Below are 21,792 nucleotides of genomic sequence, written 5' to 3' on the forward strand. Positions count from 1 at the left end.
AAAGAGCAAGACTAGGACTCATGGCCATCACAACCAATGAAGCACTTGATACCTCAAGAAGGAAGATTATTGAACCAGTCAATGCTCTGAGTAACCAAAGCTAATGTGCAGGTGGCCATTGCATTGCAGCCTCTCCCCTTTGTAATATTCCATTCTTGTGTTTATTACAGATGATAATGTGTCAGTCTTGTGCTTGACACTGAAGAGTCAAGGCTACATGAGACACAGCCCCTGCGCTCCTCATGCTTACATGGGGGAAGACAAACAAAACAAGTAAACAATCCAAACAACTCTAAGTGGTGATGCATGTTATGATGGAAATATATACAGTGCTCAGATGGATAAGAGCAGATATGACCGGTACCTGAGCAAAAGGAAGAGAGAGCCCTTGTGCAAGTTTGGATTTTAAAATTTGGGTGTTTCGAAGAGATCATAGAACTGAATATTGCAGAAGTGCCTCTTCATTGAAAGAACAAGAGCAGTAATACAAGCTTCAAAAAGTGCTTAGCATTCTTGCTCTCCAGCTCTCCAGGGCAATGAAACACTCTTCTCATAGTTCCAAAAGCTCATCAACCCCACCATTTTAATTTGATTCCAAGCTCTCCTCCTGACCTTCCCCTCCAGCAAAGGCAGTGGAGGTTCTCAAGATCAGTGTGAGGTTCCAGATCGTGTCTGTCTAATGGTGGGGAGAACTCTAGGTCTGGCAGTCTCTACACTGTGGCCACTTAGCACAGTGCAGAGAAGAGGTTGAGGATTTGGGGGATATGCAGGTCACCAATCCAGTTCTCAGAACCAAGCTTGCAGCCACTCTAAGGCTGTTATCTGAACCATATGAAATGGAGCATCTTCTGGATTATCCTAGAATCATTTGGTTATAAAGGATGTATTTCTGAGAAATTTAATACTAATGTTTCAGGCTAAACCTAGGGTTGTGTGTTACACTTTCTCTTTAAACCATGTCTAAATACATTTTGATTCCATGTTGCTTTTTTGGTAATCTGCTCTCATTCATGTGAGGAAGCTACAGAAATTCCTTCTTCCAGTGTGCACATGTCCAACCCTAATCCTAATCCTGAGTTGTGGAACACTGCTGCTGGTTATTGGCTACACAGACACTCCGATAGAGGCTTCTCACTTCTCAACTGCAATGTCCTGCTCCTGCTTTCCTGTACAACCTTCTTCCCAACCACTTGGTCCAGAGGGCAGTCACCTTCGTGTCACCAATCAGGACAAATGTGCTTCTGTCCTAGGTCCTGTGTAATTTGAGGCAACTCACAGAAGCTATGAAAGAGGGAATTACCAAGTGATTGCTTAAAGTCTCCTGCACTCATGGGAGGAATGAAAGGCAACCTATCCTCTCTCTAGCCCATTGATCATCTTATAGACAAGGACAGTGGAGCATGAGGAACAGAGAGCAAGGAAAGGGGAATGAAACCAGAGAGGGAGGGAAAGATAGATGGTTGCTCCATGCACTTGAAAAACTGACCAACCTGGACTTGTCTCAGGTAAAAAATCAGTCCTTTCCTATTGCCTAGTCTTGTCAGTTCCTCAGCGTGCCTATCCGTGTTACATGAGCTCAGTGGGCCATCTAGGAGGCAAATATCTTCTAAGGGCAAAGTCCACGGAAAAGGTTCCAGAACTCTAGTAGAATAGCCACCTCTGCCTGGGCAGGCAGAGTATGCTGCAAAAATACACGGCACCAACATCTCAGTAGTTTAACAGAAGTTTATTTCTCATTCCCATAAAGTCCATTACAGGTGCTCTCCATGGAGGTGGGGGGCTCAGGATCCCAGATGACTTTGACTTTTTGTGGCCCGTTTCTATATGGGCTTCCACGACTGATGCAGGAAGAACACTACAGAGTCCTGCACCAACAAACAAAAGCCTTAGCCCAGAAGTGGGGCTTCTGCTCACAACCCATTACCCACAAGTATCCTTCATCTGCAACTGGGAGGAGAAAACCATAACAACTCCTTTTACTCTTCACTAGAACACTGGCCCTGTGAGGGTGTATCTTTGGCTCTTTTGCTCACTACTATGCTCTCAGTCTAGAACAGTGTCTGGGCACACAAGCAGCCCCCATGAAATCGACTGAACGTAGCACCAAGATGTCCACCTGTATCCTGGGATGGGAACAGGGTACCCAAAGCCTAAGGATGAGGGCGATGGGCAATGGCTATGTAGAAGGGAGCTTCATAGTTGTCTGTGCTTATGAACTAATACTTGGTGTAGTTCATCTGGGGAAGAAAACAAAATCCTGCTGAGAGCACCAGCTCAGGTGACTTACACCATAATGTACTGATGTACTGAGGCCAAGGACTAAATCAACTGAGCATAATCACCACCTACAGTGCCATAAATACATCTGCTTCCTTACTGCAGTCTGCCCAGCAGATCACTGGGGAGCAGGGGAAAGGGAAACAAATGCACATGGGCTGAGCATCCACCACTGGCCAGGCTGTGAGGTGCTTTTCTTTCAGCAACTCCTCTTGTCCTAGAATAACCCTGAGTTGAAATAGAGAACATGGAGACCGCAGTGTTTTGGCAACCAATCAAGCCACAGGAATGTTCTATAGTTAGAAATAGATACAACACAATGTCATCCAGTGCCCTGCAGGGGTAACGTACACATCCTGTTAATCCTGCCTTCAGGGCTCACTGATGCAGCTAAGGGACAGCCGACTCACTGCCTACCATCTTGAAGAAGTCCTTGTATCTGAGCCTTAACTTCATCTTTCATAAGGTATTTGGAAGAGATCATTTAACCCCCTTCCTGACACCACCTAAAACCTCCAATGCTGAGTCACTGTAGACAAGAGTCCTAAGATGATCCACAGCCCATAGAGATGTTCAGCCATCTATTAGTTACCAATTAAGGCTGTTGTTAAATGCTGTGTACAGCCACAGGTGGACTCTGCCTAGTGATGGTTTACAGTGAAAGACAATATGAATGCAGATTCACCCATCCTTGCCTACCACTCAGCATCATTTCCCAAACTTTCCCTCTTGGGAACCCAATCTCCTGGCACACCTAGTAAACCACATCCTGGAGGTAGCGCACAATCTACTTTCTATACAGAACCCTCTCTTTGTTTTTATAAACAAAAGCAAAAAAAAAACCAAAGACCTAATTTGATCCTTAACTTCCATCGATTTCAATTTAGGCCCAGGAAAGTGCTAATATTTATGATTGACATTGTATGTGTGTGTGCTGGGGTGGAGGGGGGCCGATACCTACTTTCTTTTTTGCTAACAATTCCTCTTTACATGTAATATATAATCCATACCTAAAATTCCAAACCGTTTCCATGTGACGTTGGTATTTTCCTTTATCAATCATGACCAATAAGAGATCTAAGTTAGTACATTGTTACTTCTGGCAGATAACCTAATGGTGAGGTAAATAGCATTCTATCACTGTAAAAATGGTGCTAAAAGGCCTCAAGAGCTAAATTGTTCATGATAGAATTCAAATGATGTTCAACTATGGAAACTGTCCACTGACAAAGGAGAAGAAAAAAAAGCCAATTTGACTCTTGCAGAACTTGATGACAGAACTCATTTTTGTGCTACAGGATTCTTGAAATTGGTATACCTACTACCCTGAAGATAACATGCAGGTATTGTTTCTTGTTCTGGAAGACCATGCTACAAATGTTCCTATCATGTGGAGATCAATGCAAAACCAACATGATGATCACAGAAGACTGATTAGTAATACATGGGTGTATTTGCGTTTTGAAGCTGAATTTGCTAACTGCTTAGTACAATCACAAAATAGTACATTCCAGACTCAGAATGCTCTTTGAACACCTTTCTTGTTATGAATTCCCTGAAGATTAGTAATAATGTAATTAGTAAAAAACTAACGCATCCCCTGAAGAGTCAACCTTGATTCCTTTCTGAGAAATATATCACCAAATTTTCCTTTGATGAATTGTTTATGCTTCATAAGTTTGCATTTTCTTCTCCATACTAAGGACATCACATATATTTCCATTCAGTGGTAGTCTTCTGGTTTTAAGAAGGCTTGAATGCCTGCTAATGTTCTCATGTTTATGCTACAGATGGGTTCTTCGATGTTTAGTAAGGTGGGAATTCTGACTGAATTTCTTTCCACATATATAACACATAAAGGGTTTCTCTCCAGTGTGAGTTCTTTGATGTGTACGGAGATTTGAATTTTGACTGAAGCTTTTCCCACACCAGGAGCATTTATACGGTTTTATTCCTTGGTGTATTGTTACATGCTTATTAAGATCTGATTTCCCTCTAAAGCTCTTACCACAATGTTGACATTTATATGGCTTTACTTCTGTGTGAATTTTTTTGTGTTTAGTAAGATCAGAAGTCAGTCTGAAGTTTTTCCTACACTCCTGGCATGTAAAAGGCTTCTCTACTGCACGGGCTTTCTTGTGAAGATCCATAAGTCTCTGCAGCTCTTCTTCCCAAATTGAAAGTTCCTTTGTTTGATGAACTGGAAACTCTTGATGCCACTTCCCCATCCTGTGTGTATCACTATGATTTTCTTTGCCTGTTGTTTTTGGGGGAACTTTCACTCTGGTCTTTTTTGATACAAAGTCTCCTGGTGCTTGTATTTCTAAGTCAGAAAGACATATAGGCTGATGGTTTTCAGTGTCAGTTTTGAGCTTTAACCCTATGGGAATAAAGATAATAATCAGCCAACTATAGGGAAGAGCAAAATACAGGAATGGAGAGAAAAATCCAATGATTACTGACTTACAAAATTTAGATAAGCAGAATTATACATGCCAAGTCCCTGCAAAACTTGCTATCAAGGAACATTTGTCCTCTTCCCAGGGTATATTTACCTGTAGGCAGCTCTCCAGGATTGTCCTTGAACTCCAAGGGCCCTTGAACCCATGGCTCTTCTCCTTGCTCTAGACAGGAGATCACTTTAGGTTTGGGGAGCACAAATAACGCTGTGAAATGGAAAAACGGAGGTCAAGGACTGGGAACTCAATAACTGTCCACCCACTCCATACTATTTCAGAAGCAGCAAAGAACAGTTTACAGTGGTCAATGAGTAAGTACACTCTCCCGTCTGGTTTTGGGTTTATACTATACTGTATACACAATGGAGAGATGGAGAAATAAACCTAAGCCGGATTCATGGAGAGGATAAAGTACATGGGAATCCATCCACAGTGCCCCTCTTCTGCCGCCAAGATTGCCCTATATTTGAACAAGATGGAACCAAATTCCAGAGTCTGCAGGGAATAAAGGTAAGTCCTACTAATTCCTTAGGATCAGCCAAGTCTAGCAGAACAAGATACAGATCAGTGGATTGCAAGTGTATCATATGCACCAGTGATTCCCCTCATGAAAACAGTAACTTTTTACTTACCTTTTTTTTTAAGGACTCAATTATTTTGAGAGAGAGAGAGAGAACAAACACAAGCACACAAGTGTGGGGAAGGGCAAGGGAGAGAATCTTCAGACTTCCCTCAGGGCATGGAGCCTGATGCAGGGTTCAGTCTGAGCCAAGATCAGGAGTTTGAGGTTTAACCAACCGAACCACCCAGGTGCACCTACTTTTTACTTAGCTCTTAAGCGCCACGTAATGGACTAGGAAACATTCCTCCCATGCCTATAGCTCACTGGTCCTTGTCCAGGTGGAAGAAACAGACCAGAATCACTTAGTGAAATTTTTCTTTTTTAAAAAGATTTTATTTGACAGAGAGAGAGAAAGAGCAAGCACAAGTAGAGGGAGCAGCAGTTAGAATTAGAGGGAGAAGTAGACTCGGTGCTGAGCAGGGAGCCAGATGTGGGATTCAATCCCAGGAACACGGGATCCTGAGCAGAAGGCAGACACTTAATGGACTGAGCCACCCAGGCATCCCCTTAATGAAACTTTCCAAAATATACAGTCAGGTTGGGGAAGTATTTATCACTCACTCAGTCAATCAATATGTAATGACTGGCTATAATATGCCAGACACTCTCTCTGGGCTAATGATATAGTGGAGATTAATCCAAGCCCACTGATCTCATGGAAGCTCACCTTCTGGTGGGAGCAGAAAACCAAACAGCAATAAACAAACAAAGCTATCAGCACGTGATGAATCTTCTGAACAAAACTAAAGCAAAAGATAACTCAGCATTTAAGATTTTGCCTCTCTGAAGCCATCTTAGATGAGATATTATGAAGACCTCCTTGAAAACCGATATGCAGCAGAAACGTAAAAGTGAGAGTTTTGCCATGGGCCAGAATGTGTGCCAGGCAGAGGAAAGAGGAAAGTAGAAACAAGAATGACAAGTACAAAAAACAGAAAGATCAGTGAAGCTCAGGAGGACTGAGCAAGGGCACAAATGGCAGCAGATGAGGGCAAGACAGTGAAGAGTCAGATCCTGGAGGACCTAAGGACTCCAGTAAAGTTTGAAATGGGAAATGTCATGATTTCATCAGGTTTTTAAAATATTCTGGAGAGAGACAGGGGCACCAGTCATAAGGTACTGAGGTCAGTCTGGTTAGACAGGCTGCTGGTTTAAGCCAGGATGCTAACAGCACAAGGGGATGAGACATGGTTGCACTCAGGCTACACTGTGGAGGTGGAGCGAAAAGGACAGGGATGCATTAAAATGGGTTATGACGGCAAGATCACAGTCAAGGATGACTGTATGTTCCTTCCTCTTAGTTACTGGATGAATGTTCTTTACTGAGAAGTGAGAGATATGAGAAGAGATTTAGGGGAGGAGAAAAAAATCAAGAAACCTACATAGCATCCGGAGGTTGCACCAGCACAAAGCTCCTCAGGTGATCTGCATACTTTTCCCCATCCACATACCATCTAGTTGAGAACCAGTTACTAGAACACAGCCTCTCAGGTGAATACATTGCCAGCTAACCAAAGAACACAGCAAATTATAAAACTTCTACCCGATGGGAGAGGGAGATTCTTTACCTAGAGAGATGACAGTCTCATAGTTTTCTCGCATTACATCATTGTAGAGGGCCTTCTGAGTGGGATCCAGTAACTCCCATTCTTCCTGGGAAAAATACACGGCCACTTCTTCAAATGTCAACAAGCTCTAAAGAAGACAATGGTCTTCAGCTCAGTACTTGCCAGTACAGAAGCAGCCCTACCATCCGGCCCACGGTAGACCCTGGATACTTAAGGAATTAATATCATATTTTTTAAAGTGCAAAATTAAAGAAGCAAGGGATCATCAACAACCTAGGAGGTGCCCAGTTCCCCAGGGAGAACAATGGGGTTAATATGCCCATGACCTGACAGTGGGTCCTGGGCAGTAGGGAAAGGCAGCCCTCAATGGCTGGACTGCACAGCTCACCTGGAACTCAGGCAAGATGAGCTCGGGTGTCACTGTCCAGTCTTTGGTGTTTGTCTTCTCAAAAAAGGCTGGGATCTGGTGAACAGGCACAACTGTGGGTAGAAAAGAACCAACAAAAATTTCACTTCTATGAACATCGTTACCTCATTTCTAAAATATAGAAAATGCTGTTTCTTTTAGTACAGTTGGCACATGTTTACAAAACTAAGTGATACCTAGTAGTGGCCTTTTCGTAGTAAGCCAGAATGAATCAACCATCTAGTAATGTCCAAAATCAGCTCCTTCAGTTTTCATGAAGTCAGTAAAAGAAAATCTCACTTTTTGTTACTTAAAATATTCTGAGTTGGGCAAAAATTAGAGATGTTGAAAAAAATATAGAACTCAGAGTCAATATGCCAGTAGAAGAAATGGTAAGTCGAAACTGCTTGGTGAATTCAAGCAACAGCAAAATCAGTGTTGATTGAGAAGACTGATCAAAGACACCAATGGAAGGAGACGAGGGCAAGGAGGAGAACAGCAACCTCATCTTGTAGGCTCCTGGGTACCTCAGTAAGGAATTTGGATTTGTGTGAGAAGACAACCTAAGATTTACAACATAGAAATTTCATGATTTGATAAGGAATTTAGAATCACAAAATGATGAGACATGGCTACACTTGGGCTATACTATGAAGCTGGAGCCAAAAGGATAGTGATGCAATAGTAGTGGGTTGTGATGGCAAGATCACAGTAAAGGATGACTCTAATTTTCTGGAATGACGTAGTGGATAAATGATGTTATCTTACATGGGGATGGGAAAGGTAAAAACCAGCAGACTTGGAGATAAGGAAGGGATGAAGAATTTTAGGACAAAGAATGAGCATAGGCATTGCATCCACATGCCATCTAGTTGAGAACCAGTTACTAGGGAATACATTGCCAGCTAACCAAAGAACACAGCAAATTATAAAACTTCTACCCGATGGGAGAGGGAGATTCTTTACCTAGAGAGATGACAGTCTCATAGTTTTCTCGCATTACATCATTGTAGAGGGCCTTCTGAGTGGGATCCAGTAACTCCCATTCTTCCTGAGAAAAATACATGGCCACTTCTTCAAATGTCAACAAGCTCTAAAGAAGACAATGGGCTTCAGCTCAGTACTTGCCACTACAGAAGCAGCCCTACCATCCGGCCCACGGTAGACCCTGGGTACTCAAGGAATAGCACATTCTTTTTGAAGTGAAAAGTTGAATAGTATAGAAGCAAGGGATCATCAACAACCTAGGAGGTGCCCAGTTCCCCAGGGAGAACAATGGGGTTAATATACCTGCGAGCTGGGCAGAGTGGGTCCTGGGCAGCAGGGAAAGGCAGCCCTCAATGGCTGGACAGCACAGCTCACCTGGGACTCAGGCAGGATGAGCCTGGGTGCCACTGTCCAGTCTTTGGTGGTGGTGGTCTTGTCAGAAAAGGCTAGGATCTGGTGAACAGGCATAGCTGTAGGTAGAAAAGAGCCAGAAGAATTTTCTCTTACGTCTATGAACATTCAGACCACATTTCTAAAATAGAGGCAAAACCAATTCTTTTATCAGAGACAGGACACCTTTGCAAGTGTGTATGGTGTCTTAAAGTAGCATTCTCATTGCAGATAAGAGCCCAATTAGCTGACACCTAGAAGAGGTTCTCTGATTTTCCTGAGTGACTTGATAAAAGCCCTTTTTAATTTCCTCATGAAATAAATCGTTTCAATCAGGCCAAAACTATATATATCTAAAAACGAAGTACTTAGAAAATCCAGTGTATACTAAAAGATATAATTTTTTTATCATTACTTTTTTCTGATACACAATTGTGTTCACATTCTGCCACTGATAACCCATTTCTTTTTTTTTTTTTTTTTTTTTAATTTTTATTTATTTATGATAGTCACAGAGAGAGAGAGAGGCAGAGACACAGGCAGAGGGAGAAGCAGGCTCCATGCACCGGGAGCCCGATGTGGGATTCGATCCTGGGTCTCCAGGATCACGCCCTAGGCCAAAGGCAGGTGCCAAACCGCTGCGCCACCCAGGGATCCCTGATAACCCATTTCTGAGCTCAGTTCCTTCTGTATTTTATGAGTATGAGATGGCTACTATTCTCTCCAACTTTCTAAAGAAAAGAGTTCACGATGTTACTACCAGAGTTCAGTGGTGTGGATATTCCTGTACCTGAGGCCAATGACCAACTTCACCCACAACTGGTCTACTCTACTGATACCTGAGAACCATTGTAATTGCCAGTGTGTTTGTTTAGATATCTACAGTGCTCAATAGCTAGAAAATACAACATTTTGATTCCAAAGTTCCTATCACAGATTCTAGGAAATAATAACTATCACATCCTGTCTTACCTTTCTCACATATAGGCTCAGTTTCTCTATGAGAATTCCAGCTCCAGTGTTCTTGTAGCCCTGGATGTATATTCCAGAATTCATTGTGGGACATGGTCACTAGCTGTGACTCTGCTGTCTTCATTTTGAAACCTGTGACGTCAACAGTTTTTCTGAAGAGCACTGCCTCTTTTCCAAGCTCGTGAAATGCAACCTAGAAATAAATAATTTTTAGTTGTTACCAAAGAACTTACTTTTGGTTAGGGATTGGTGGTAATAGAGGAAAAACTCAGCACAACCGTAGGACGTTAATAAAAATGACAGACGAAAGGAGATATCAGACCATCATTTTCTACAAAGTATTAACTACAAAACCTGGGGAAATTACCATAACAAAAAAAAGTCGTAGAAAATGCTGGCTCTAAATGCAATTACTCCCATACATCTGTATGCAGTACAGAACAGACTACCAGGGTTGCACACACTACATGTACTCATGCATACTTGACAGACTTACTTCTTGACTGGAACCCTCAATGGTTTCCTGTCTTCTGCTTTTCACTCATTACAACCATTCTTGGCAACTCAAACTATGGATGAGCTGGAATACAATCAGTAAAAGGATCTTCTTCCTAAAACACTAAGAGCAGAAAAAAAGTGCACATCAGTAAGAAAGTCACATGAACTTTTTTTTTTTTTTAAGATTTTATTTATTTATTCATGAGAAACACAGTGAGAGGCAGAGACACAGAGAGACAAGCAGGCTGCATGCAGGCAGCCCCACCTGAGACTTGATCTGGGTCTCCAAGATCACGCCCTGGGGCAAAGGCAGGTGCCAAACCACTGAACCACCCAGGGATCCTTCACATGAGCTTGGATACCCACTAGTCACAATGGGAGAAAAATGAAGAGAAAAATCCTGCCTTGCTTTCCTTTTAAAGAATCCACCGCCAGCCCCTTTCTCTCTGCTATTCGCCACTTGAAATAAGGCACAGTTCACTATAGACAAACGCCCACTGAGGACTTGGCCTTGGTAAATATGGTAACGATTCAGGAAAGGTTAGACAGTGAGAACATTGACCCCTCCGGCTGCACAGAGCTTGGGGGTTATGCAAACACCTCCTCGTCGGGCGTCCTATCCCAGCTTCCCCAAGCCCAGGGAGGATCAGGGGAACATTCTGAGTTCCTCTTAAATTTTAACGTGTCAGCCCAGTCTTCTGTCTCTAGCAAGGGAGTCCAACTTCTCGGACCCTTCATCCTCTTGTGAAGACGGAAGCCCTCGGTGCGTGGAACGTTCCAGATTCTCCTTCCCACTGACCGATAGGGGCAGGAGAGCTGGGACCCAAAAGTGAGAGCAGAGAAGGAAAGCAATCAGGGAAAAGCAGTCCTATCTCAGCGCGCAGCCAGGGGCCACGGAGCTAGAGCTCAACACTCCTCGGGGACGCTTCCCTGCGAGCAGCACAGAGGGCGCCGGGCACGGATCGGTTCCTGCGTTTAAAGCTCTCTTGACTTGAACCAGAAAAACCACCGCTGACCTTTCCTTTGCTTACAAAACGCTTCTCCAAAGGCCAAGGCGCAAGGGAGGAGAGGAGAGTCGCTGGCGTGGGGCGCCGTCCGCCCACCTTCCCTTTCCTCCACGGTCACTTGGACCTCCAGGCAAGGCTGAGCAAAGTCCCGGCGCCCCGCTTCCCACGGGGCTCCCAGGCGGCCGGCCCGGCTGCCCCGCGGCTCAGCGGGCCCCAGCACAGGCCCGGGCCGGCCACGGCGGCCAGCGAGGCGGGACGGCGGCGCGGCCTCGGAGCCTGACGGCGGGGCTCCCGGGCCCGTCCCGCCACCAGGCTGCGCCCGCCCGGCCCAGCGGCGCCACCGCCCACGGACAATGGCGGCGGCCGGGGCCCCTCGGCAGCTCCGGGCGCCGCCGCTCCCCCTGCCGCCGGCTCACCTGCAGGCCGCCGCCTCCGCCCGGCGCGCTCCGAGCCCGGCCTCAGCACCGGCCCCCAGGCCCGCGGCGCCCCGGGGCCCATCCGACGCGGCGCTCGGGCCGGAAGCGCCCTGACGCCCTTCCGGGGAGGGGCTCCGAGCAGCCGCGCCGCCGCGGGCCGCCGCCTCGCCCGGGGGAGCGGCCTTCCGCCCGGTGCCGCCCTGGCGGCCGGGAAGAACTAGTGCCCCCGAGCGCCCGGCCCGCCGCGGCCTGGGGGCGGGGGGCGGCGCGGCCGGCTGGTGCCTGCGTGGCCCTCGGGCGGCCGGCGGCGCCTGGTGCCCCGAGCCCCGCCGGGAGCGTGGCCGCCGCCGCGCTCGGGGCCCTGGGCCTTGCCCGAGCTCTCGTCGCGGTCAGGCGGCTCCGAGGCCTTGCTTGGCCCTCCTCAGGGCCGCGCGCCCCTCGCAGCCATCCCGGGGGCCCGGTGAGGTAGGTTCCGGCCGTGAGGCATGCTCCCGGAACCCGGCACCCCGCCCGTGGGCGTCCCCGCGGCCTCTGCCAGAGCTCGTGCGCCCCGCTTCTCAGGCTCCGGGCATCTCGGGTGCCCAGGCCTCCCAGCGTCAGCCGTTGCCACGCGGCGGGCTGCTTGTCGGGTGGCCCGCGGGCGGCCAGGGCTAGAGCGCACGGGCAGTGCCTTCGCCGCAGGGGCTCCGGCCGGAGGGCGCGGCGTTTCGGCGACCCTCCGTGGTCACACGGGCCAGGAGGGCGCGAGCCCGAAGCCGAGCGCCGCGCGAGCCGAAGGAAGGGAAAGGGGGTTTTTCCTTGGGAAATGGCAAAGGTCCCCCCAGGGAGTGGGGTCCGGCGCACGCGGACGGAGAGCTGGAGAAGACTGCGGTGTGAGCACACCCGCCATACGTTCTCACTAGGTGCGATCCCGCTAGTGTTGGGGGGAAGGCCTCAGGTTAGAAAAGAAGTTCTTGTAGACCTCTCACGGGGGCGCCGCGGGGCAGCGAAGAGACTGCATTTCCTAGACTAAACCTGGAGCATCACTGGAGGCTGTTTGAGGGACCATCTTTCTGGGGCAGTTGATCCGGAAGGAAGGTAAAGGTGGGAATGAAAATGGGAGGCCAGTACCCGGCCGCATATTACCTTTTTGTTTGTTTTTTAAGATTTATTTATTTATTCATGGTAGACATAGCGAGAGACAGAGAGGGAGAGAGGCAGAGGGAGAAGCAGGCCCCATGCCGGGAGCCTGATCCCGGGACTCCAGGATGGCACACTGGGCCAAAGGCAGGCGCTAAACCGCTGAGCCACCCAGGGATCCCCTTACTTTGGAATCCTTTGTGCTTCTCTGATCCTTTCGGAGCAAGAGCAAAGAATTAAACACAGGAGGTAAGAATAGGCATCTGCCTAGGTCAGTGGAGTAGGTTTCAGAGCAGGTTCATTTCCTGGGAATCTGAGTCAGGTTGAGAGTTAGTTTGTTCAAAGGCAGCGCTTCTTTCCAGGCTTCGAGAACCAGTGGACAGTAGTGCTCGTAGCATGGAGATCCTCACCATCAGACCCAAGGCTGAGCATGTAATTGGAACTTCCTAAAGTGAATAAATGAAGTCTGCAGCCGTGGCCTTGCATGCCACTGGTGGGCCTGATTCATAACATGGGGGTGGAGGATGTTGGGGGAGAAAAACTAAGAGACCCTGAGAAAGCAAGAAGAAATAAGGTATAAACTGGGGGATAGTGAATGAGGGTCGGTAATGATTTTTGTAGTTTGAAGTCTGTGCCAGAGTTGCTTCCCCTTGCTGTGGAGCCCACCAACGTGGCCCCAGCCTTTCCTTTTGAAATCCTGTTCCCTGCCCGGGCACTGCTTGAAAAATGCTCAGTGTACAGCTGGGAAGCGGTGAGAGAAAAGACTTGCGCTTGATTCCGAGACACCGTGCAGCTGCCATAGCGGGCCGAATGGTTTTGCTGCGTGGCAGGCTGGAGTTAGTAATGCTGCTGTTATAGATAACCAATTCTCTCTTTTTGTTTTTTCCATTTATATAGTCATCACTGACTAATTCCCTCAGTGATGGCTGCCTTTCAGAAGGTTGCTAGATCTTAGTCTGCATTTGCCTCACAGCCTACTCAGGATCATAGTCTTTCCTGAACCTCTTAGTGCCTCATAATTACTTGTGATCCAGATGTGCATAAGTGAGCAGTGTCTAGAAACGGCGAGGAAGCTGTGGCTCTGGTTGAAGATATACAGACTGGATCTGGGCAATAGGTGAGAAAAGGCATTCAGAACCTGGTGAGTTTAGTTATGAAGAGCTGAGGAACACAGGAATCTGGATAGTGCAGAGGAGCCAACTAGAGAAATGCACAGTAGCCCTCCACCGCCCACCAGAAACTATGCGCTACCTAGGGTGGTCCTGTTTCCTGTATCTATGGGGAGAATTTCTCATTTGCTGCAATAATGTAGACACTGATAAATTCAGTGAATGTTTAGGGTCCCTAATACAGATGTAAAAACTCAGATAGCTCCAACAGAAGGCCAGGGAATGGCCAACTATCCCTCACTCAGGATTAGGGGAATGAGTTGGTGAATTAAAACCCAGAGTCTCCTGCTGAGAGGTTCCCTGAGTGCAGATGCCATGTGTTCAACAGTTAAGAAGTTGTATCAGAGCTGCTCCTGCTGCCGGGTTTCAGGGGTCAGTATGGGGCAGGTGATGCTTTCACAAAGTATGCACTTGTCAAAAAGAGACTAGGTCTGACATCCAGTCAGCGTAACCATATTGTCCTTTTAGGAGAAGGGAGGTGAGAAAGGCACAGAAGGACAAAAGGAACATGGCTTTGGTTGTGGGATTTGTGGGCAGAAGACAAGTGAGATCCCAGAGTCTGAGAGAGGCACATAGTAATGAGAAGTGTGGGTCAGAGGGACACTGTAGCCTGAGAGCCTCTGGTCACCAGGAAGTAGCTCGCTGGGTGCAGAGACTGCATGGCTGCAACGGGAGGTGCTGGCTTCCATCCTCAGGGACAAGGGAGACCTGTCCTTGGGCTGTGGGAGGAAGAGTGGTGCTGACATAATGTGGAGAAGGCAGAGCCATGTGGTGGGGACACATTAGGGTCCGAACTGAGGAAGTTCACAAAGGATCCATGTGATTGGGTAGTTAGTGTGTGGAGGCAGAGTTAGGAGAGGTGAGGAGCGGGAGCCCCTGCATGCTGATAGTCATCCTGCTCCAGATACCCTCGCCCTCTCTCTGTGGTGATGGTCTCTCCCTTGTGGCACCCACATTTCACAGCCAAGCTGTTCATGGGAGCAAACGGTATAGGAATGTAAGGGTTAAAGAGTGACCTGAAATCTATCTGGGATGTGAAAGGCAGAGCAAGAAACAGGTGAGCAAGAAGTGAAGGTGAGAGGGAGCAGAGGAGGTTGGCAGCACTTGCCAGGACGCCAGCTGCCGCTGTGTACCACCTCTCAGTCACTTGAAGGACAGTTGTAAGCTTGGGACGTAAGGGATGCAGGTGGCTCTGAGGGACCCAGGGAGCGTTGAGGTACCTGCAGTGTGTCACGTATTGGGGATTTCCCAGTGAACAGGGCAGGCGTGGCCCCTGGCCTGCAGGAGCCTGCACTCCATGGGGGAAAGAGACAACAAGCAAAGGAAGGCAGATACTTTCAGAGAAGTGCTCTATGGGACCGAGCTGGCTGCTGTGCTGGAGAATGACCCGGGGGGGAGGGGGGGGGGCGGAGGGGCCAGACAGGAATGGGCGTGGCGTCTCCAAGGAAGTATTCACAGTATTGTACAATCACCATCTCTGTCCATTTTCAAAACATTTTCACCCCCAGAAAGGAAACCCTGTAACAATAGGAAGTTACTCCTTAATATCTTTTTTTTTCAATTTGCATTTTCTGCGATTTTGTACAAAGGGTATCGTACGACAGAATACTTTTCCAGCCTACCCTGCTCTTCCTTGAAACCCTGAAGGTGTCAAGCCTGCATCACTACTTTGCTCCTTTTCAACACTGAATAATACTCCACTATGGGGACAGACCAAGGCTCTGTCTTTTCTACATCTCTTCCAGTGAAGCACTGTGGTTGCACACATTTCAAGACCACCCATAATCGTTTCTGCCTTTCATGCTTAATTGAAAACTCCCATTATAGGGTGCTCAGTAACTTTTTTATAATTTTATTTATAAGTAATCTTTACACCCAACATGGGGCTGGAACTCACAACCTCAAAATCAAGAGTCACAGCCTCTTCTGACTGAGCCAGTTGGACAGCATGCCTACTCGGTAACTTTTCTTTATTCAGTTCAAACCCTAGAGGAAACCATTGCATGTTCACACTGTCTGTGTTGTCTATCTTCTGTTTATGAAATGGAAAACTAGCAGGTGTATTTGCTATACTGTTTTCTAAGCAGATGAAACAATATCAGTATAAATCTTAGCATTTAATTTTTTAATCTTTGGGCATATCACCACTGGTGTGTGGCTTCTGAAACTTTGGGGTTGAATGTGAAGCGGGGCAGGACTTACCATGTGCCTAATTCTGTTTCTGCTCTTCACCCTGCCTTCAGGCTGCTCAGATCCCAAGTACTGTAACCTCCTCAGGCTCACAGACTTGTGGTATCCCCTAAAGCTCCATTATTTGTCTACAAAAAAGAAGCATTTCCTTCCTAGATTCTTAAAGAGGGATTTCTGGAACAGAATATATTCAGCTAGCCTGAAAAAAAAGGAAAGGCTTGAGGTACTGTGATGCTTTTAGGAATACTAAGGTCATCTCTGGGTGGTGGGGCTCAGAGCTTCCCACTTCATTAATTTTTTTTTCTATAATGTACATATACTGCATTAGAATGAAAATAAGGTGTTTTTTTCTTTTTCAAATAAATACCTATTATGCCAACAGTTGGTGAATGGAACCTCATGAAACAGAAGCCACAGGTGCTAGTAGTGGTCCTCAGACTTTATTATGCTCATACTCACTTGGGGGGCATGTTGAGGCATGCCTCCTGCCCCCCTGCCCGGAGCTTCAGATTCAGTGCGGGGAGGTGGAGCCAAGGAAGATGCCTTGTAACGGGTTCCCAATGCTGCTGGACTGTGACCCCACTCAGAGCCCCTGCTCGTGGCAGCGGCCCTCCACCAGAGGCTGTTTTCTCCCCAAGAACCTGGCCCAGAAGAGGGGTTTTGAGACCAGGAGACAGGCACTGGCTTTCGGCAGCTGGGGCCCAGGTGAGGTGTGTTTGATGCATGTTGTCTCCTGAGGTTCCCATTTCACTCTAAGCCCAAGCCCCTTCCTCCCCAAGATGTTAGAAAGATCATGAGGTCCACACATTGGCACACCTTTGCTTGCTGTCTATCCATCTGATGTCTCCACGTGGCCCTTTGCTCCCCCTGGTGCTTCCCAGGGAGGAAGCCTGTGGTCCCATCTCTGCCCCATGCCAGGCAACAGCAGTGCTGTTTTATGGGTAGCAGCGGCCCCCCATGTTGTTACAGGGACCGGTCCCATGTGAGGACAGAGCCGTATCCCTCTGTCAGGAAGGACAGACGCACGTGGGCTTTGCACAGAGGGCCCTCTACAAGGGGGTGACATGGAAGAAGGACAGAAAGAACTCTCTGGGTAAGGAGGTCCCGTCCCACAGGTCCAGGCTGGCTGTGTTCATTTGCTAAGAGAGAGACATAGACCAGAAGATGCAAGAAAGAAGGCCACAGGCAGGAGTGTGGAGACTGTTGGGGCGAGGGAAGCAGGAGACAAACAGGGAGAGTCTGAGCATAGGAAGGACACGCAGACTGCAGGAAAGGTAAAGCTAGGCGCCAGAGGGGTGAGGACAGGGCGGACAGCACCTGTGACAGCGAGCGGGAACAAGGCGGGGGCAGGATGCAGGAAGCAATGGGGACTGAGTGCGGAGGTAAAGCCTGGGGCCGCGTGTAGCTGGGACAAACAAGGCACCATCCGAGGGACACCACAGCGACGCGAGTGAACGTGCGCTCACACACCTCGGAGAGCATTCCCGATGGGCAGGAGTGAGCCTGGCATGCACCTGAGCTGTGCTGCTGTGCTACTAGGCCCAGACCTTCAGGAGGCAGCCAGCCCTTGCAGGGTGTCACACCAGGAGAGCCACACGCCCTCAGGAATTACCCCAACTGTGGACATGGGCGAGCACCACAGGTCACACAGGTCACCTCACGAGAAATGGGGGGGAGGGGATTCAGGAGAAAGAGAAACAAAAGGGCGGCTCTGGTAAATACTCCACAACCCCTTATCATCAGAGGATGGCCTTTCCACTCTGCTGAACGTCTGTGTTTCAGGAGAGGAGCCCACTGTGCTGGCTTCCCAGGGATGGCAGCTCAGTCGTGGCAGAGCTGCACAAACCATGTGTCACCTCCTGGGCTGCTAACCTTACTTACCGTGTGGGATGCAGGCCCCTGTATGTCATCGTGTCCCCTGTCTTTGTACAGCAGGCGGGCCCTGCGGCAATGCACCCAAGCCAGTCTTGGCCATCGTCTGGAATGCTCAACATCATGAGGAACTCCAGACTCCTCAGCACAGCCAGCCCGACAGGATGGTGGCAGAATGACTCAGGGAGCAGGGGCTTCTGCGGGCCCCAGGGCAGTCTCACACCAAGTTCCATGGCCTGGGGTCGAGATACCGCAAGGGGAGGGGAGGCCGTGTGCCCGAGCCCTGTGTCCTTTCTGAGAAGTGCATGCCCTCTCAAGCTCCTGGGCCTCTGCACCCAAGGAGGCAAGCTGTGCTGTTCCTGGCCAGGAGGGAAGGGCAACAGAGGCTGGAGAGCTGAGCCAGCAGGAGGGCGAGCCCATGGAGGCTGGAGAAGGGGCCTGGACAGATGGTGCAGCCAGGGATGGAAAGACTTCCAGGATCCTGACCGGGAAGGAGGCCTCACCTGCCAGTCCTGTTCCCACACACATGGGTAGCAGTGCTGGCTCTGACCGCCAAGGCACAGCTGGGAAGTCCACCCAGAGTCCCTCAGGCCAGCACTCGAGAGGGAGCTGCCTCTGCTGCTGCCATGCTCAGTGCCCTGCTGGCCGGCCCTTGTTCCCTTGCCCTCCAGTGACAGTCCGCCTCCACCACCTCTTCCACGGAGTACATGGTGTTTTTCCTGTGCAGCTCCTATCCTCGGTTTTCTCAGACTGCCACAGGCCTCCAGCCTGGACTCTGTCCCCTTCTCCTCCAGCATCACCCTCCTTTCTTGAGCTGAGTGTGGGCCGGCCGTGTCCTGGCAACACACTTTCTGCTCGTTTCACCTGAGCTCAGGCAGCCTGTTGTTACTCTGGTGCAGCTGTAAGGATTCCAGGTGGAGCCTGGCTGGCAGGCTGACAGACTGGCAGGTGACAGAGCTGACCTCTCTGCCTTGCATGTGTCACTGTGTTCGAACATCCAAAAAGACCACAGTGTGGGACAGTAGGTGGAATCTAGGGGTGTTTCCCCGTGACCACAGGGTTTGGAGCTTGAAAATACTACAGCTGGAAAAGAAACTAGGCTATCCCTTAGCAGAAGGCTGAATACTGTGAAGAATTCCATCCCGGGGGCCCCTGGGTGGCTCCATTGGTAAAGCACCTGCCTTCGTCAAAGGTCATGATCTCCGGGTCTTCAGATTGATCCCCACTTCAAGTTTCCTCCGTGGGGAGTCAGCTCCCTCCTCTCCTTCTGCCTCTCCTGGTCCCCACCTCGCCCTGCTCATACTGCCTCTCTCTTTCTCTCTCAAATAAATCAATAAAATCTTTGTATTTAAAAAAAAAAAAAAAAGACTCAGGATCCCTGAATGGCTTAGTGGTTTAGTGCCTGCCTTTGTCCCAGGGCATGATTCTGGAGTCCTGGGATCGAGTCCCATGTCAGGCTCCCTGCATGGAGCCTGCTTCTCCCTCTGCCTATGACTCTGCCTCTCTCTCTCGAATGAATGAATGAATGAATGAATAAATAAATAAAACCTTAAAAAAAAGACTCCTTTTAGGTATTTCCTTTATGCTGCTTTAACTCTAACTTTCCTCAATGCTCTGTTCCTTCTCCACAGTCCAGTGTCTTTGTTCCCTCAGGTCTTGAGATCAAGAACAAAACTAAAAAGGAGAATCAGAAATGGGATGGTTTGGGGCAAGCAGAAGCGAAGAAGACCCTATGGAGAAAGTCTAGTGAGACGTTTTGGCGCCCTGAGCCCAAGAGAGGCCAGAAAGGCGAGCCTCTGTTAAGAGGGCAGTGGAAATGCCCTGCAGGGGAGCAAGAGGGGAGACCCCCATCCCAGGAGAGGTGGAGTCAGCAGATACTCCGTGCTGGGGAGAAGGCCTATGCCCATGTCCTAAGCCTGGGAGATGGCTCTTGGGGCTCTCCCTGTCTCCACCAGCCAGTCGCTCAAGTGGAGAAATCATCGAAGTGCCAGCAGTGTGGGAAAAGCTTTAGTTGAGGTTCTTACCTCGTTCGGCACCAGAGAATCCACACAGGAGAGAAGCCTCACAGGTGCAGGGAATGTGGGAAAGGCTTCAGCGAGCGCTCCAATCTCACTGCCCACCTAAGGACACACACGGGGGAGCGACCCTACCACTGTGGGGAGTGTGGGAAAAGCTTCAACCAGAGCTCCAGTCTCATTGTACATCTTCAACCAGAGCTCCAGGACCCACACTGGGGAGAAGCCTTACCAGTGCACCACCTGTGGGAAGAGATTCAACAACAGCTCCCAGTTCAGTGCTCACCGGCGAGGCCACGCAGGGCAGGGCCCCCACCCATGTGCACAGTGTGGGAAAAGCTTCAAGATCAGCTCCCGTTCCAGTGCCCAGCAGAAGACACGCTGGGGAGAAGCCCTCCACGTGCTCTGGGTGTGAGAAAAGCTTCCCCAAGAACCCTGTCCTCATCCGCCAGCAGGGGGCACACAGAGAAGACACACTCACACCCCAAGAAGGGACACGGGCTATGAGGGTGTAGGAAAGCCAACAGATCAGTTCTGTAGTTTGAGTCTCTCCTGGAACTTCCATTGGTTTCTGGATGGGGCCTACAAGTATCCTAAACCAATACAGACAACTAGCAGCTGCTCTAGGTCTTTCTACCTGAGAAGAGGTCCTGCTTTGTATCCCAGCCACTCACAGAAGAGGAAAGCAGGAAGGATGGGTTAAGCCACAGGGGACAGCTACTCTAAGTGACTTACTCTCAGAGCAAGCATGGTATCTGGGTTCCTCTTTCTAAGATTTCTCATCTACATCACCCCCATCCAGGTTCCTGCTTCCTTGTCAGTTATATTTAATGGTTTCTACAGGTTTATATGCATTACTATTTCTAATGAAAATAAAGGTGTTCCCCCTTCCACTCTCTTAACCTTTGGCGCTAATTTTCTGTGTTAGAAACTTTATCTTTGGGGATCCCTGGGTGTCTCAGTGGTTTAGCGCCAGCCTTTGGCCCAGGGTGCGATCCTGGAGTTCAGGGGTTGAGTCCCACATTGGGCTCCCAGCATGGAGCCTGCTTCTCCCTCTGCCTGTGTCTCCCTCCCTCTCTCTCTCTGTCTCTGCCTATCTTAAATAAATAAATAAATAAATAAATAAATAAATAAATAAATAAATAAATAAATCTTAAAAAAAAAAAAAGAAACTTTATCTTCAGGGTGCATAGGTAGCTCAGTCAGTTGACTCTGACTTCAACTCAGCTTATCACCCTGGGGTCTTGGGATCGAGCCCTACAATGGGCTTCCTGCTCAGCCATGAGTCTGTTCTCCCTTTGACTCTGCCTCTCCCACCACGTGTTCCCTTGAGCTCACTCTGAAATGAATAAAATCTTTAAAAAAAAAAAAAAGGAAATTTAATCCTCACATAGAGGCACAGAGATCTTGAAGGATCCAAGGGTAGACCCTTCCTCAGCTCAGTAGGATATTCAGAGAAGCAGCAGCTTTTTGGGGGTCGGTGGCTGTCCCATGCTGAGAGGGGACACCACAAGTGTAAGAAGACCCAAGAGGAAGGAAGGGGGTTGATGAGTACTAAGAAACAATCTATAACTCACTGATTCTGAAGAGACTTAGATATTTCCTTCTCTGAAATTCAATGCATAAAACCTGGTAAAAGGTGAGCATGTTGTCTCAGTTCCTGGCCTGTGCAACCCAGATGTTAGTACCTTGTCCAGGTATGGTGAGAGCGAGTGTCATGGTTTCTGCCGCAGTCTTTTTGAGGATTTAATAAGAGCAAAGAACAATATTCTACCTCCAAACCCCCTTCCCTTCAAAAAATTTAATTTGGGGAAGCAAAGCGAAG

The 21,792-nt window shown here is 48.6% G+C and overlaps 2 protein-coding genes across 15 annotated transcripts; one reads left to right on the forward strand and one right to left on the reverse strand.

The window, feature by feature from the left end:
• Window positions 1-1,707: 1,707 nt before the first annotated feature.
• On the reverse strand, window positions 1,708-11,702 carry LOC100688087 (zinc finger protein 75A-like). Of its 3 annotated transcripts, none has more exons than XM_038540603.1 (9): window positions 11,603-11,702; window positions 10,178-10,300; window positions 9,682-9,874; window positions 8,695-8,789; window positions 8,299-8,425; window positions 7,315-7,406; window positions 6,927-7,053; window positions 4,833-4,943; window positions 1,708-4,657 (listed from the first exon to the last, which is right to left on the reverse strand). In XM_038540603.1, the coding sequence occupies exons 3-9, from the start codon at window positions 9,803-9,805 to the stop codon at window positions 4,062-4,064; spliced, it is 1,272 nt and encodes a 423-aa protein (XP_038396531.1). In that variant the 5' UTR covers window positions 9,806-9,874; window positions 10,178-10,300; window positions 11,603-11,702; the 3' UTR covers window positions 1,708-4,061. The 3 variants fall into 3 exon arrangements, with proteins under 3 accessions (XP_038396531.1, XP_038396530.1, XP_038396532.1); XM_038540602.1 differs by having other exon boundaries at window positions 8,623-8,789; XM_038540604.1 differs by lacking the exons at window positions 6,927-7,053; window positions 7,315-7,406 and having other exon boundaries at window positions 8,623-8,789.
• Window positions 11,703-11,882: 180 nt separating this feature from the next.
• ZSCAN32 (zinc finger and SCAN domain containing 32) lies at window positions 11,883-20,869 on the forward strand. Of its 12 annotated transcripts, none has more exons than XM_038540608.1 (4): window positions 11,883-12,067; window positions 12,505-16,785; window positions 17,050-17,173; window positions 19,606-20,869. In XM_038540608.1, the coding sequence occupies exons 2-4, from the start codon at window positions 16,453-16,455 to the stop codon at window positions 19,965-19,967; spliced, it is 819 nt and encodes a 272-aa protein (XP_038396536.1). In that variant the 5' UTR covers window positions 11,883-12,067; window positions 12,505-16,452; the 3' UTR covers window positions 19,968-20,869. The 12 variants fall into 12 exon arrangements, 9 of the variants coding, with proteins under 9 accessions (XP_038396536.1, XP_038396540.1, XP_038396543.1 ...); XM_038540612.1 differs by having other exon boundaries at window positions 16,463-16,790; XM_038540615.1 differs by having other exon boundaries at window positions 11,884-12,067; window positions 16,463-16,785.
• The last annotated feature ends 923 nt before the right edge of the window (window positions 20,870-21,792 follow it).

The sequence above is a fragment of the Canis lupus genome, chromosome 6 (genome assembly GCF_011100685.1).
Source record: "Canis lupus familiaris isolate Mischka breed German Shepherd chromosome 6, alternate assembly UU_Cfam_GSD_1.0, whole genome shotgun sequence".
Classification (NCBI taxonomy): domain Eukaryota; kingdom Metazoa; phylum Chordata; class Mammalia; order Carnivora; family Canidae; genus Canis; species Canis lupus.